Source organism: Lontra canadensis, unplaced genomic scaffold (assembly GCF_010015895.1).
Source record: "Lontra canadensis isolate GAN:19392208 unplaced genomic scaffold, GSC_riverotter_1.0 scaffold37, whole genome shotgun sequence".
Taxonomy (NCBI): Eukaryota; Metazoa; Chordata; class Mammalia; order Carnivora; family Mustelidae; genus Lontra; species Lontra canadensis.
Window position 1 is genome coordinate 652,721 of NW_022631031.1, and position 14,553 is coordinate 667,273.

Sequence of the window (14,553 nt, forward strand, 5' to 3'; positions counted from 1 at the left end):
GCTACCACACAGACATCTGGAGGATCAAGACCATTCATTGCTCTACTTATTCATCTTTGTATACCCAGTAAGCACATAATACATGTTTGTTGAATGACTCAAAGAATCATTGAAGAAAAATGGTCTTTTGAGATCTTCCCTGTTTTTCTATTGCATTTTTGTCAGGCATATTCAAAACTTTGATCTCTAAACCATTTTAGCAAACCACCAAAATAAGAAAAGAAAAACATAAACATGAAAGCTTGCTCATAACTATGACTAGCTTTTTTTTTTGTTTTTTACTCACTTTTACATGTGAAAGATTATTTTAAAACACTAGCTCAAAAAAAAAAAAACAAAAAACAAAAAACAAAAAACCAAACCCAAAACATTTTTTAAATTGGCCTACATCATTCATAAATTTCCTTTCTGTATAAGGTGTCAGGGACAATATAGTCCAAAAACAAAACTAAAAGGGCAACGTATTTTGTCAACTTAACTTTTAATAGCCAACAAACTGCATCGTTTTGATAAGGTACTGTTACTAGAATGCCAAACACATATTAAAAAACAAGGACAAGCAAGGAATGGCACCACGCTTGCAGAAATTTATTTCCTCTCAGACAATAGATGTGGAGAAGTGATTTTCTAACCAAAAAAGCAGCCCCCAAGAAGGAATTGATAACCCTAGGAATAAGCTTTCTTGGATAATTGCTGCAAAGTTGGACAGCACAGAATCCCTCCTCCTACTCCCTCCAGGAGCTAAACTTGAGATCTGTGTGTGCTGTAGTTTTTCTGTAATCAAGTCACAGATCTTTTCCTCTTACCCTCTTTCAGGTTGCTCTTTACTGTTCTTCCCCTTTTCCTCCTTAGTTAAGGAAACGTAAAGTACATAGAGAGGGAGAGTTGCAACCCCCTACCTCTCGCCTCCTCCAACCCCCCTTTCGGTCACTCCGCACCTTCCCTTCCCCCGCCTTTCCCCGGCAGCCCTACTGTGTTCCCCGGCTCCTCCTCCTCCCCTTCTCCCCTCCTCCCCTCTCCCGGGCTCCTTCTTTCTTCCTCCCCTCCCCTCCCCCAGACAGGCTTCCCTAGCGCGCTTCCCTTCCCCCGCCTCCCGAACCCGCACCCTCCCCTCCCCCAGCCTGCTGCCTTGTGACACATCCCGGGTCCTCCCGGAGGCGGCAGCAGCGGCAGCAGCAGCGGTAGCAGCAGTAGCCACCACCTCCGCGGGAGCCGCAACCCCCGGCTCAGCCTTCCCCCCGGCCCCGCAGCTGCCGCAGCAGTCATGGCTGCTGATGGGGTGGACGAACGCTCGCCTCTGCTGTCAGCATCCCATTCGGGAAATGTCACCCCCACGGCCCCGCCGTACTTACAGGAAAGCAGCCCCAGAGGTAAGGCCAGCATGGACCTTTCTACTTCGTAAGGAAAAGCCTAGAATGTTAAAGACCCGGGAGCTCTAGCTCCGAGGTGGAGGCGATCCTCTCACTTGGGCTGGGAGAGAGGGATGCTGACTGCGCCTTCCCGAGCCAGCGCCTGCTTGCCTGAGAGCTTCCCCGCAGGGCTTTTGGTGGGGTAGGGTGGGGTGTGAGCGTGGGGCGTGAGCGTTGAGTGTGTGCGTGTGTATTTCACCCCTTCTCCCCCTCAGGGGTGTGTGTCTGTGTGTGTGTTTCACCACTTGTTACTCAGGGGTACAGGATGTGACATGAATTTCCCAGGCTGGGCTTTACCGTTTCAGAGCAGCCCCTAAGTGCCACTGGAGGAGGTGAAGATCTTTCACGATCATTCATAAATCCTTTCAGATGGCTGAGAAACCCCTAGTACTGCTCACCTTGGGATCTGTCCTTGAAAGGGCTTAGCTTGAAAAATATGCATATTCTACTATCCGCTCTCCCCCTCCCCCCGTGCTCTGTTCAATCAGGGAATTGTCTTACCAAAAGGAATAGAATTAATCAATATTCTTAATATGTCTGAAATTTCTGCCCTTCCTTATTACTCCCCCTTCTTAGGAGTATGTGTTAGCTTTCATGGGGAATGAAGAAGCATAGAGAGGAAGATGTAATATTTTTGATGCATATCTGGGTGAGACTGAAATGAACTTACTTCTAAAAGTAACCCAAGTTAATACTTCCATTTATTTCGCTTCTCAAGATGGAATCAAAAAAGATTTGACAGCTCATGGATCTGAAGAAGTGTGTGTGTGTGTGTGTGTGTGTGTGTGTGGTGGGGGTTGTTTAGCAAACTATTCAAAGATTTATCTTTGTTCTAAGCCTTTTAATGTCTTCTATAGTAGAAAGAAGGTGGAGTCAGGATTTATGGAAAAGGGAAGGCTAGGCTTGAAAAAACCACTTAAAGTTGTGAAAAGAATGGTCAAATATGGCACTTGCAAATGTAGCTTAAGTGCATCTCTCTCTCTTTTTGGCTGAATATGAGAGGAGTTTAAAAACCCAAGGAGACAAATGGTAATGCTTTTGAAAATATAGGCAGATCGTGTTTCTTGTAACACAACTTTTTCTAAGTTCAAGTCTGGAATTGGAGCCAGTTGTAGAGCAGGTTGAACTTGATTCGTATTTAAAATTTCCACTTCATGTATAACAACTTTAAAAGGAACAATCTAGGTCTTAATCAACACCTAACAAGAAACAGGACAAAGGAAAAAGATGTTTAGCTGTGAATAATTCAGTGTGATCAATGAGTTGAGAAGTAAGGTGCAAAATGGAACAGAAACTCACCTACAGAAACCCACTAGTCGTGTTTGTATTAAACTTCTGTCAAAGGATATCAGTTGGGGGAATTTCCTTTAATGCAGAAATTTGATATTAATTTTTCACTGTTATCTAAATTGGATGGTCTAGAATAAGTTTAAATACTTATAAATGAATGTTTCAACTTCATCAAATCACCCTTAAAGGCAAAATATTTGCCATTTATTAAAAGACAAAGTTTGGATTTAAGCGACTGTCCTATAATAGATTTTCATGCCTTCTATCTTACGTCTTTGTTTTTGTGTTTTTAGTCATAGTGGCTAAATTATTCCCCCAAAATATTCATGCTCATGGACCTGTTTATGGGTTTCTTTATCATTTGCCATATATTTAACTAATCTGATAAGACCCCCTCAAACTACACAATAAGGTACAAATTGCAGTTCAGCCCCTGAGAAAAAAGTTTCATTCCAGATAGTTAAATAACTGAAGAAATGCAATGTATTAAAGAACAAAATTCAACTGAGTACATTTTAAAGATCTTATGGGCTTTATTTGATTCGTGACACTAAAAGCATCCCATCCAGCAGATAGAAAGGAGTTTCAAAAAGGTGAGCTAAATGAAAGACTTCCCCAGGCAGAAGGGAGTGGGGAAAAGGAAGTTATACTGGCAAAAAAGTGGATTGGTTGTGGGAAGATCACTTTCCTTTAGGGCATGGCAGTGGCCTATCATGCACATGACCTCACTAGCGCTAATAAGGTAGTTCCTGACTGACTTTAAGAGTCGCTTCCTGGGAGAAGCCAAAGTGTAACTAAGTCTCTCTGGTTGGTGAGATGGAGCTTAGCAAAGTGCCTCCATTTTGAGCCTGTTCTCTTGTTTTTAACAAATGATTTAACAAAAAGCCCTTTCTGCCTTATGGTAGACTACATATATAGTTTTTTAAACTGGTGAATAAGACAGGTTAGATGATTTAGATAATTAAAAAACACTGAGTTCATGTGGCATAATGCTTAAGAAGCAAGGAGCATAATTGAGATGTAAAGACATTTTATGAATTGACATTTTTGTTAGAATATCTTTTCTTGAATGACAAATAAGCATCTTCATAAATATTTTGAGTAATACATAAGATCTGATTCTAGGAGACCAATGTTACTTACTCCTTCATTGATTCATTGGGCAGCATAATGTGCCCCAGACTGCTCTAGGTCAACAAGACTGACCAAACCCATCCCTTCTTGGAGCCCATGTTGAGGTGGGAAAAAAGAATCAAGAAACAGAGGGCTGAATTATTACTGTAGGAAACACTCTGGTGCTAGACCAGATGTTTTCAGTAGTTCACAAGAATTAGAGTTGAGGGTTGGGATTCAAAAGACCAGAATAGAATGTACTTTTTGATAATGAACTTTGGTTTATGATATCATTCATAATTACACAGACTTTTTTTTTTTAAGTAGCTAAGAGCCATAACTAGTGAATATTTTCTTCAATTGAACGCTTTGCTCTTTGTGTCACCACCTAAGAACAGGAATGTTAGCTCTTACTCTGAGATGAAATGTTCTATTTTAATTTTATTTATTTATTTTTTATTTTTATGTTTTTAAGATTTTTAAATTTATTTGTCAGAGAGAGTGAGAGAGATTGAGAGAGAGCGTGAGCAAGGGGGAGGGGAAGAGGGGGAAGCAGGCTCCCCACTGAGCAAGAAGCCCAAGGCAGGACTCAGTCCCAGGACTCTGGGATCATGACCTGAGCCAAAGGCAGATGCTTAACCGACTGAGCCAACCAGGTGTCCTGAAACATTCCATTTTAAGTTAAAAGATGGTGAAGTGTTTATTTATAAACAGGTTATTGATAATGTAGTGGAAAGCAGTATTTTTCATTTGGTTTTAGCACAGTGAAAATCATGTGTGGTCTGTGTAACAGTCCACCTGTGTTTCTAAGTGGAATGCTTCTAGTTGTCTTTACTGTCAGTATTGGATTCCTGTATAGAGTAGGAGATCACCTTTCCTATGATTAAAACACTCTATTTGGTACATGTGTCACCCTTCGTAAAGGCATAGAAATTAAAATCAAAGACAGTTTTAGGCTCATTTGAAAAAAAAGATTGAGGAGTGTCTGCCCGTGGCTCAGGTCATGATCTCAGGGTCCTAGGATCAAGCCCCACATCAGGCTCTCTGCTGGGCAGGAGGCCTGCTTCTCCCTCTCCCACTCCCCCTGTTTGTGTTCCCTCTTTCACTGTCTCTGGCAAATAAATAAATAAAATCTCTCTTAAAAAAAAAAAAAGAAGAAGATTGGAAAAAATACCACAAAGCTTACACAATTTGCTATATTTAATGGATTTGTTTATTATTTAATTTTACAAGTAGGATATGGCAAAAGAATATGACCTTTACATTTATAAGACTTCCTCTGTGAAAATAGTTTATATTTGGGGTTGTCTATTTATCTATGTATTTAGTATGGTAATGTGATTATCTACTTCACTACAATTTTAAAGGAATTGTTATACAGAGACAGTTTCATTTACTTAATTTCTGTCATTCATTCAGCAAAGAAATATTTGAGTACTAGCCAAGCTCTGTGTGGTAGGATGGGATAAACAGATATGACCTCTCTTCCAGTTTAATGGAGGATATTGAGACATAAATTACATAATCATTTGAACAAATGCAAAGTGCAGTGGGGTTGAGGATAGTGCCAGAAATGTATCCAGTGCCGTGAAAGTATGTAATAAAAAGATTTAACCTGGTTAGGGAAGGCCAGAAAAGATTTCCTGAGGCTTCATTGAGGTTTTTAAAGTTGAACTAGGCAAAGGCAGGGCCTGGGAGAACATTCTAGACTAAGAAAACAGTATGTACAAAAGCCTTTGGGTGGATGGAGTATGGTAAGTACAAGGAGCTGAAACAAGGCCAGTGTGGCTGAAGTGAAAGCACCAATAGGGAATGTATTGCGATTTGGGATTGGAGAAGTGGGTGTGGTTGATATTCTCCAAGACCGGCCTCTCCCTCCAAAGAATCCGGCTTTTTGATATTCAAGTCCTTGGGTAGGTCCCCTCCTTGATTCTGGACCGACCTTGTGATTCAATTTTGACTTATAGAATAAAGCAAAAGAGAGCTGAATGACTTTGGAGACTAGGTCATAAGAGGTCTTGCAGCTTTTGCCTTGGTCTCTTATAAAGTGCACCCTGAAGAAAGTAACTTGTCTTGTAAGAATTTGAATGCACTGAGACTACCTTGCTTTGAGGAATCCCTAACTGCCACTTGGAGAGGCTACATGGAGAGAGGGATGCCTGACCAGCTCTCAGACGTGTAAGTGAAGAAACCATGTTGGATGCCCAGCCCAGCTAGGCTTTCAGATGATTCCAACCCAAGCCAAATTCTTACCGTACCTGCGTGATAGAGTCTAGATGATTACCATTCAGCTCAGGCGGAACAATCCAGACTCATGAAAGGTAGTATTAAACTGTGGTTTTAAGTCACTAAGTTTTGGGGTGGTGAGTTCTGACCAACAGATGACCAGAACAATACGTATTGCTCAGTCCAGGCAGGGTATTTTTGGTCATGTTGAGAAATTTTGCCTTCAGCAAAGGGATGCTCTGGTTAGATCATTATTATTATTATTATTATTAACATTGAAATATAGCTGACACACAACGTTACATTCATTTTTGGTGAAGAACATAGTGATTAGTGTTTATGATATGCTATCTCACCACACGTGTGGCTATCTTCTGTCACCATACATTATGGCAGTACCATGGATTATATTCCCTGTGCCATACCTCTTATCCATGTGACTTATTCATTCCATAATTAGAAGCCCGTATCTACTCCCTTTCTCCATTTTGCCCACCCTCATAGCTCCCATCCTCCTCCCCCCGACCACCATCAGTTTGTTCTATGTATTTATAGATCCGTTTTTACTTTTTTTTTTTTCAGATTCCATATATAAGTGAGCTCATACAGTATTTGTCTTTGTCTTATTTCACTTAGCATAATACTGTCTTGGTCCATCCATATTGTCATAAATGGCAATATCTTATTCTTTTTTTATGGCTGAATAATATTTGATTGTGTGTGTGTATACATACCACATCTTCTTTATCCATTCCTATGTTGATGGATACTTACGTTGCTTCCGTATCTTAGCTATTGTGAATAATGCTGCAGTGAACATGGGAGTGCATATATCTTTTTGAATTAGTGTTTTCATTTTCTTTTGGTAAATACCCAATAGTGGATGGAATTACTAGATCATATGCTACTTCTATTTTTAATTTTTTGAGAAACAATACTATTTTCCACAGTGGTTGCACTAACTTACATTCCCACCAACAATGCACGAGAGTTCCTTTTTCTCCACATCCTCACTAACACTTGTTGCTTCTTGTGTTTTAGATACTAAACTTACTGACAGGTGTAAGGTGATAGCTTATTGTGGTTTTGCTTTATATTTCTCTGATGACTAGTAATGTTGATCATCTATTCATGTGTCTGTTGACCATCTGTATGTCTTCTTTGGAAAAATGTCTATTTTTTAAAAGGATTTTATTTATTTGACAGAGAGCAAGCACAGACAGAGGGAGTGATGGAGGGAGAGAGAGAAGCAGGTTCCCCACTGAGCAGGGAGCCTGACGCCGGGTTTGATTCCAGGACTCTGGGATCATAACCTGAACCAAAAGCAGATACTTAACCACCTGAGCCACCCAGGTGCCCCAGAGAAATGTCTATTTTTTTTTAAGATTATTTATTTATTTATTTGACAGAGATAGAGACACACACAGTGAGAGAGGGAACACAAGCAGGGGGAGTGAGAGAGGGAGAAGCAGGTTTCCCACTGAGCAGAGAGCCCAATGTGGGGCTTGATCCCAGGACCCCTGGATCATGACCTGAGCCGAAGGCAGACGCTTAACGACTGAACCACCCAGGTGCCCCAAAATATCTATTTTTTATTTTTTAAATCAGTCTATTTCTGTATTAGAGAGTGAATGAGAGGGGAGCGATAGGTTGAGGATAGAATGAGGATAGATGCCTCGGGTGGCTACCATCTGATTCACGCAGATCTGATAAACTGCGATGACAGCATGGCTCCAGGCAGTGGTGGAGGTGGAGAGACAAGATGATGTTACCAAAGAAAAGATGGCTTGTTATAGATTGGCTGTGAGAGTAAGAGGAAAGCGGCAAGGATATCTCCCAGAGTTCTGGTATCCACAACCTGATGGTGTCATTGCCTATGCTGAGACAGAGAACACCAGAAGAACATTAGGTTTTGGGGAACACAGATCATGAGCTTAGTTTTAGCTATGATACATTTAAGATGTTTTCAAATATCCAGGAAGAGATGGTAGATAGGCAATTGCTTCCACAGGTGTAGACCAGAGAAACGAGGCCTGGGCCGAAAAATAGAAAAATATGTTATTGACATATTGGTAACAACTACATATATGGATGTCAGTTCAGAACTTCCCAAGGCCCCACCCGGTGTGCGATGCAATGTGCTGAGAGAACATACAAGGATTAAGATATGAGTTCTCCTCAGTTCTTAGAACAGCAGAGGCCTCCAGCTCTGCATGACTATAAATATATTGTCACTTTCTCTGGGTACTGAAATGTAAAAAAGTTTGGGGAGCTATGTATGAAACTACTTAGGGAGACAAAATAAAATAAAAAGAAGAGAGCCTAGGACGGAGCTTTGAGAAACTCCCACATTCAACAACCAGTTAGAGGACGATAAGTCTCCAAAAAGAGACTGAGAAGTAGCTTCCAGGCAGGTGGGAGGAAAACCGAAAGACTCTAATATCACAGAGTCAAGGAGGAGAGAACACCTCCAAGAAAGAAGTGGTCAAACATGTCAAAAAACTGTAAAAAAGAGCAAATAGTTAAGGACTCAAAAATGTCTTTTGAACTAGTGACCTCAGTGAGAGTTGTTTCTATGTGTTTATATTCAGATCCTTTGTAAAGAATTGAAGCATTATTTAGTATTGAAGCATTATGTAGTATTCTAATGTGGATTTACTTTAATTGTAAAATCAAAGCCACTTCACTTCCAAGAAGAGGCTAATAATATTCCCTTATTCTGAAACACTTGGGTTTCCTATGTAACATAATTAAAAGGGCCTTGTCCTTTTCTTTTCACCTTTGTTTCACTTTTTAAAAATGTGTAAATTTGAAATTGCTTGACAAAATGTTTTCAGTGGCTAGAAAATAAATTGGCTTCTGGTTTAAGAGATAAGTTATTTACTCTGTACTCCTCACTTAGAAACTGCATAGTAAATAAGGTATCTTTTTAGTGACCCTCTTCTGTCCTCTACCTGGAAAAATCTAAAGTTAGAACTGGTGCCTTAAAGTGGGGCAAAGTCTCATTTCATTTAGAACTAAGTTCTGTACTAGACTAGAATTTTATTGATTGTCTTAGTTCAGGCTGCTGTCACTGAATACCATACACGGGATGGCTTAAACACCAAATACTTATTTCTCACAGTCCTGGAGGTTGGGAGGTCCAAGATCAAAGTGCCAACAGATTCCGTGTGTGGTGAGAGCTGGCGTCCATGTTGCAGAGTGCTGACTTCCTGTATCCTCCTCACATGGTGGAGAGAGCATGAGAATGCTCTCTCATTCCTTTCCTAACAGCACTAAACTCATGCATGAGGGCTCCGCTCTCATGACCCAGTTACCTCCCAGAGGCCCCACCTCCTACAACTCTCACGTTGAGGTCGAGAGGTTCGACCTGAATTTTGAGGGGACATAAAGGCTCAGTCCATTGCACTGAGAGTTTTCGAATATATTTCGGCAGTCTATCACATTTCAGAACCTCCTTGCATCCTTGCAGAGTTCAGGGTTGTCTGTGGATTGGCAGGAACAGAAAATGTAGACCCAGGGATCTACACCACATGCTTAACCCACTGTAAGATTAAGATTAACTTTTCATTTCATTTGCCAAGGGTTTTGAAACCTGCTGGAAGCCAGGTTGTCACAGTGAGTGGAGATAGATGAGGCATATTTGAGAGCAGCTACCTGCCACTCTGTGAAGGCCTCGATAGGGGTGTGCACCAGCTGTGATACTGAGCAAGGAGGGTCTTGCTAAAGCTTGATTTCATGATATGCTGAAGCTCAGGCCACGCTTAGTAGAGTTTTTTCAAATCGGTTCTTGAATTAAAATCTGCTTCACTGAGGCCACATCTTTAAGGGAAAATAGAGCCTAAACATTGGTGAAGGGTATCTGCCTCCAGCTGTCCAGTATTGTGGCAAGCCCTTTTCCTAGTCTCATCCTTTCCTATTATTTGTCAGGGATCAGTCTCCATGATTTTTTTTATTCTATTTCATAATGCCCACATTTCCTCCTGGCTCTGGCTCTACCCAGCATCTTTAATACATTAATCAAGATGTGTTTCATTCAGTCAGTCATCCTTTCAAATATTTGAGTGCCTATTATATTGTTTCAGATTTCTGGGAGCCTTCATTCCCATTAGAGTTACATCCAGTGAGCACTATAATTTCCAAGCGTGCAGAAAATAAAGCAGGGTATGAGAGTGGAGGGGGGCTGGCTGCATGGGGAGTGTTTCAGATTGCTTTGGGAAAGAGACCTCGGAGATGACAATTGCTCAGAGACCTAAAAAATTAGTTGGGATCAACCATTGGAAGACAGAGGAGGAATGTGCCAGGCCACCGGAATAGCAAGTATAAAACACGATGCTGTTTCAAACCATGGCGGGCAGTGGGCTAGAGCATGGTGACTTAGGGGCTAAATACGGCAGAAGGGACTGGGGGACTGGACTAGGGAAGACAAAGGAGATTTCGTAGGTCACCATCAGAGATCTGACTGTGTTCTGAGGGTAATGGAAAGCCATGGAGGGTTTTGAAGCAAAGGAGAGACGTGAAATACTTTGTTTTTAAGAAAATCATCCTGGGGTACCTGGATGGCTCAGTCTGTTAAGTATCCAACTCTTCGTTTCAGCTCAGGTCATGATCTCAGGGTTTCGAGACTAAGCCCTACATTGGCCTCCATGCTGGGTGTGGAAACTGCTCACGATTCTCTCTCTCCCACTCCCTCTGCCTCTTAACCCCCTTAAAGAAAAATAAAAGGAAAGTCATCCTGGTTGGTGTGTGGAGAATGGATTATTGGGGGGAAAATAAGACACTAAGAAGATCTGAGACTAATCAGGAGGCTGTTAATGTGGCATAGGCATGAGGTGATGGTGGTCTGAACCAGGGTGGAGGTGATGGAAACAGTGGGATGTGGTTGGATTCAGGCCATATTAAACATAGAGCAGCAGGACGTGCTCTTGGATTGAATCAGTTGAAAGAAAGGAGTCACAAATCTCCAGAAATGACCCAAGCAACTGGGAAAAAACTGTGCTTTTTTTCTAAGATAGATAAACAGGAGAAGGAGTTAGGTATGGAGGGCAGGGGAAAGGATAGTGGAAATCAATATTCTGTTTTAGACACATTGAGTTTTTGAAGTACCTTTAGTCCTCACTTAGTTGGAGTTGTTAAGTAGGCAGCTGGATGCACAAGTCTGGAGGGTAAGGAGACATCAGGGCTGGAGAGTAAATGTTATTCAACAATTATTTATCACCCATGTGATAAACTCACTGTGGTAAGAGGAGATGCTCCCGATTTCCCATTTATTTCCAAGAACTCTGCATGTTTTCAGGAATGTCAAACTTTTAGGGTAGAGCATTCTGTTAAAGTCTTGCAAGATTTCCAGATGGATACAGATGTTAGCCAGATGGATACAGATGTTAGAGAGGCGAGTTAGCCAGATGGATGTTCATAACTGTCTTTGAGGGCAATAAGCAACTCTCTGGGAAGTGATCCAAATGGGGAAAAGCAGACAACACTGGAAACAGCTTTGAGCTCAGCTGCTTTGTGTTTTACTCTTGTGAGGATGAAGAGATGTTGCATACACTGGGAATAACATCCCTTTAACAGCTCTTTTTTTTTTTTAACTTTTTTTTTTTTTAGATTTTTATTTTTTTATTTGACAGACAGAGATCACAAGCAGGCAGAGAGGCAGGCAGAGACAGAGGGAAAGCAGGCTTCCCGCTGAGCAGAGAGCCCGATGTGGGGCTCCATCCCAGGACCCCGAGATCATGACCTGAGCCGAAGGCAGAGACTTAAAACCCCCCAGCCACCCAGGCGCCCCAAGAGATTTGTTTACTGAAATGTTTGAGGGGACTTTTTTTTTTTTCCCTTTAACAGCTCTGAAGATGGAATATATTCTACCTGTTGTTTTCTGTTCTTTCGAGACAACTTCTCTACTTTTTTTGTGGGGGGAAGATGGGGAGATACACTGGAGTTCGTGTTGCTTTGGCACTCTTCTAGATTCTTTCCTTTCCCTGATTGCTGTTGTAAAGTGAATTTCTTTTTCTCTGTAAGAATTAAAAAAAAAAAAAAGTGTAAAAGAAATGGAAAGCATGGCTCCTCTTCCTGGCCTTCAGGTAAGTTTGTCAAGTATCATGTAACTAAATCCCTTTATAGTGTCAGAGGTGATCTTGCCACCAGGTAGGGTTTAGCCTGTGGGATCTGACACTTGAGTTCTCTCTGCCAGTGATCAGCTGCTGACCTTAGAATAGCTACTTTGCATCTCTGTACCTCAGTTTCCTACCTGATAAGGAGTGATTTAGTATGTTCCTTTTTGGTTTTATATTCTATGACACAGTTTGTTCTTGGTAAGGAATCTAGATATACCTAGGAGAATATATCTATAACTTTATAAAGTATATGTGGTTATTATCTTACCGTACTGTTTCACTTAAATTTCTATTCCACTGTCCTTTGAAAATAGGAAAGATAGCATATTGAACATTAAAGAGTATCACTTGGCTCTTTTGAGCGTTGGAAGACCAACTAGCATGGAGTATTTTATTCTGTAGAATGTATTTGTATGTACCACCTGACTGGTTAGGGCGTTCTATCAAAGCATGTATTTCTAAAGGTTATGGGAAAATCTTTCTTCCTTCCATACTTGGTCAATTTGAGATATTTAAGCATGGTAGACTCATAATAGGGATTTTAAAACCATGTACAAGAAAGCCTCTAATTGTTCAGCATTTGACCACATGATTTCTACCGAAGGAAAATTTGGGGGAAGGTATGTGACAAGATGAAATTTTATAGTTTCAGAGATTAAATGCTAAGATTTCACAATGTGAAATGGGAGTAGATTTTTTAAAAAGATTTTATTTATTTGTCAGAGAGAGAGACAGCGAGAGCTCAAGCAGGGAGAGTGGCAGGCAGAGGGAGAAGCTCTCTAGCAAGCAGGGAGCTCAATGTGGGACTTGATCCCAGGACCCTGGGATCATGACCTGAGCCAAAGGCATACGCTAAACTGACTGAGCCACCCAGGAATCCCAGTAGTGAGTAGATTAAAAGTGAGAAGACTTTCACAAACTCCTGAGTCGTTATTAATCTTAGGTCATAGGATGTTTCCCCAAAAACACTGACTTCTACTGAGCTGAATGGATTCTACCAATTAATACAAAAATATTTCAAAAATTTATAGGAAAATGATTTTTCGAATTTACAGAATTCAGGGATCCCATTCTCATGATTTTCCATATGGAATACTTTGCCGTGCTCAACCAAAGAGTATCTGTATTTGTTACCAGCCCTAAATGAAGACATGGGTTATTATTAAACAATAAGACGACCTAAGTGCTATGTGTTAGAGCATGCCCCACATCTCTGTACAGGTTCTTGCCCTTGCGCCTTGCATTTCAGTGTACTTGATTTGATCCATTCCTCCAGCCTGTCAAAGTCTTTTTTTTTTTTTTTTAAGATTTTATTTATTTATTTGACAGACAGAGATCACAAGTAGGCAGAGAGGCAGGCAGAGAGAGAGGAGGAAGCAGGCTCCCCACTGAGCAGAGAGCCTGATGTGGGGGTCGATCCCAGGACCCCAGGATCATGACCCAAGCCGAAGGCAGAGGCTTTAACCCACTGAGCCACCCAGGTGCCCCTCCAGCCTGTCAAGGTCTTAATGAGGGGGATCTGTTCCAAAATGGAAAACACATCACTGTGTGTACATGCTTTTCCTTAAGACCATACTCATTGCCTCATACTGGTATCACTTACTAGTCACTTTTAGTCTTTTCTAGGTAAGAATATACTGTTTACTTCCTATGAGTTGATAAGTAGGAAAGGGACTTTGGAATCTAAAACATTCAAATTCTGCTCATTCATCAAAGCCATTTTCTTTTATATAATCTTTTCTAATCTCTATTACTGGAAGATCTATGTTCCCAAAGCAGTATCTCTCAACATTAACATTTCCATTTCCATTTTATTTTATTTTATTTTATTTAACAGAATGAACTTAAAAAGGGGGTGAGGGGCAGAAAGAGAGGGAAAGAGAGAATCCCAAGCAGACTCCATGCTCACCTTGGAGCCCCACATGGGCTTATTTATTCACTAAATATCTTTATGTACTTACTGTATGCTTAAAAATAAATATAAATAAATAAAAAATAAATAAAAATCGATATGCTTAAAAATAAATAAGTTCATGTCACTCCATTTTTGTGTCCGATTTTGCTTAGATTTATGGTGAATATGTGCCAAATTCCAAAATTATGAAACTGTTGACTTAATCTAGAATCTTTATAATCCCTATGTCATGTTTTAAATGGGTGAAATATTTTAAGAAAATACTGAGGGACCCCTGGGTGTCTTGGTCAGTTAAGCCACTGCCTTCCGCTCAGGTCATGATCCCAGGGTCCTGGGATCAAGTCCTGAATCAGGCTCCTTGCCCAGCAGGGAGCCTGCTTCTCTTTCTGCCTCTGCCTGCCACTCTGCCTGCTTATGCTCTCTCTCTCTGACAAATAAATAAATGAAATCTTTGGGGTGCCTGAGTGGCTCAGTGGGTTAAAGC

The 14,553-nt window shown here is 40.9% G+C and overlaps 1 protein-coding gene across 1 annotated transcript in view; it reads left to right on the forward strand.

Moving 5' to 3' along the window:
* The first annotated feature begins 1,066 nt into the window (after nt 1–1,066).
* PIP4P2 (phosphatidylinositol-4,5-bisphosphate 4-phosphatase 2) overlaps nt 1,067–14,553 on the forward strand; it is a 59,291-nt gene continuing 45,804 nt past the window's right edge. Inside the window, exon 1 of the mRNA XM_032869066.1 lies at nt 1,067–1,370. Within this exon, the coding sequence (XP_032724957.1) occupies nt 1,265–1,370 (106 nt within the window). The 5' untranslated portion in view covers nt 1,067–1,264. The remainder of the gene's footprint in view (nt 1,371–14,553) is intronic.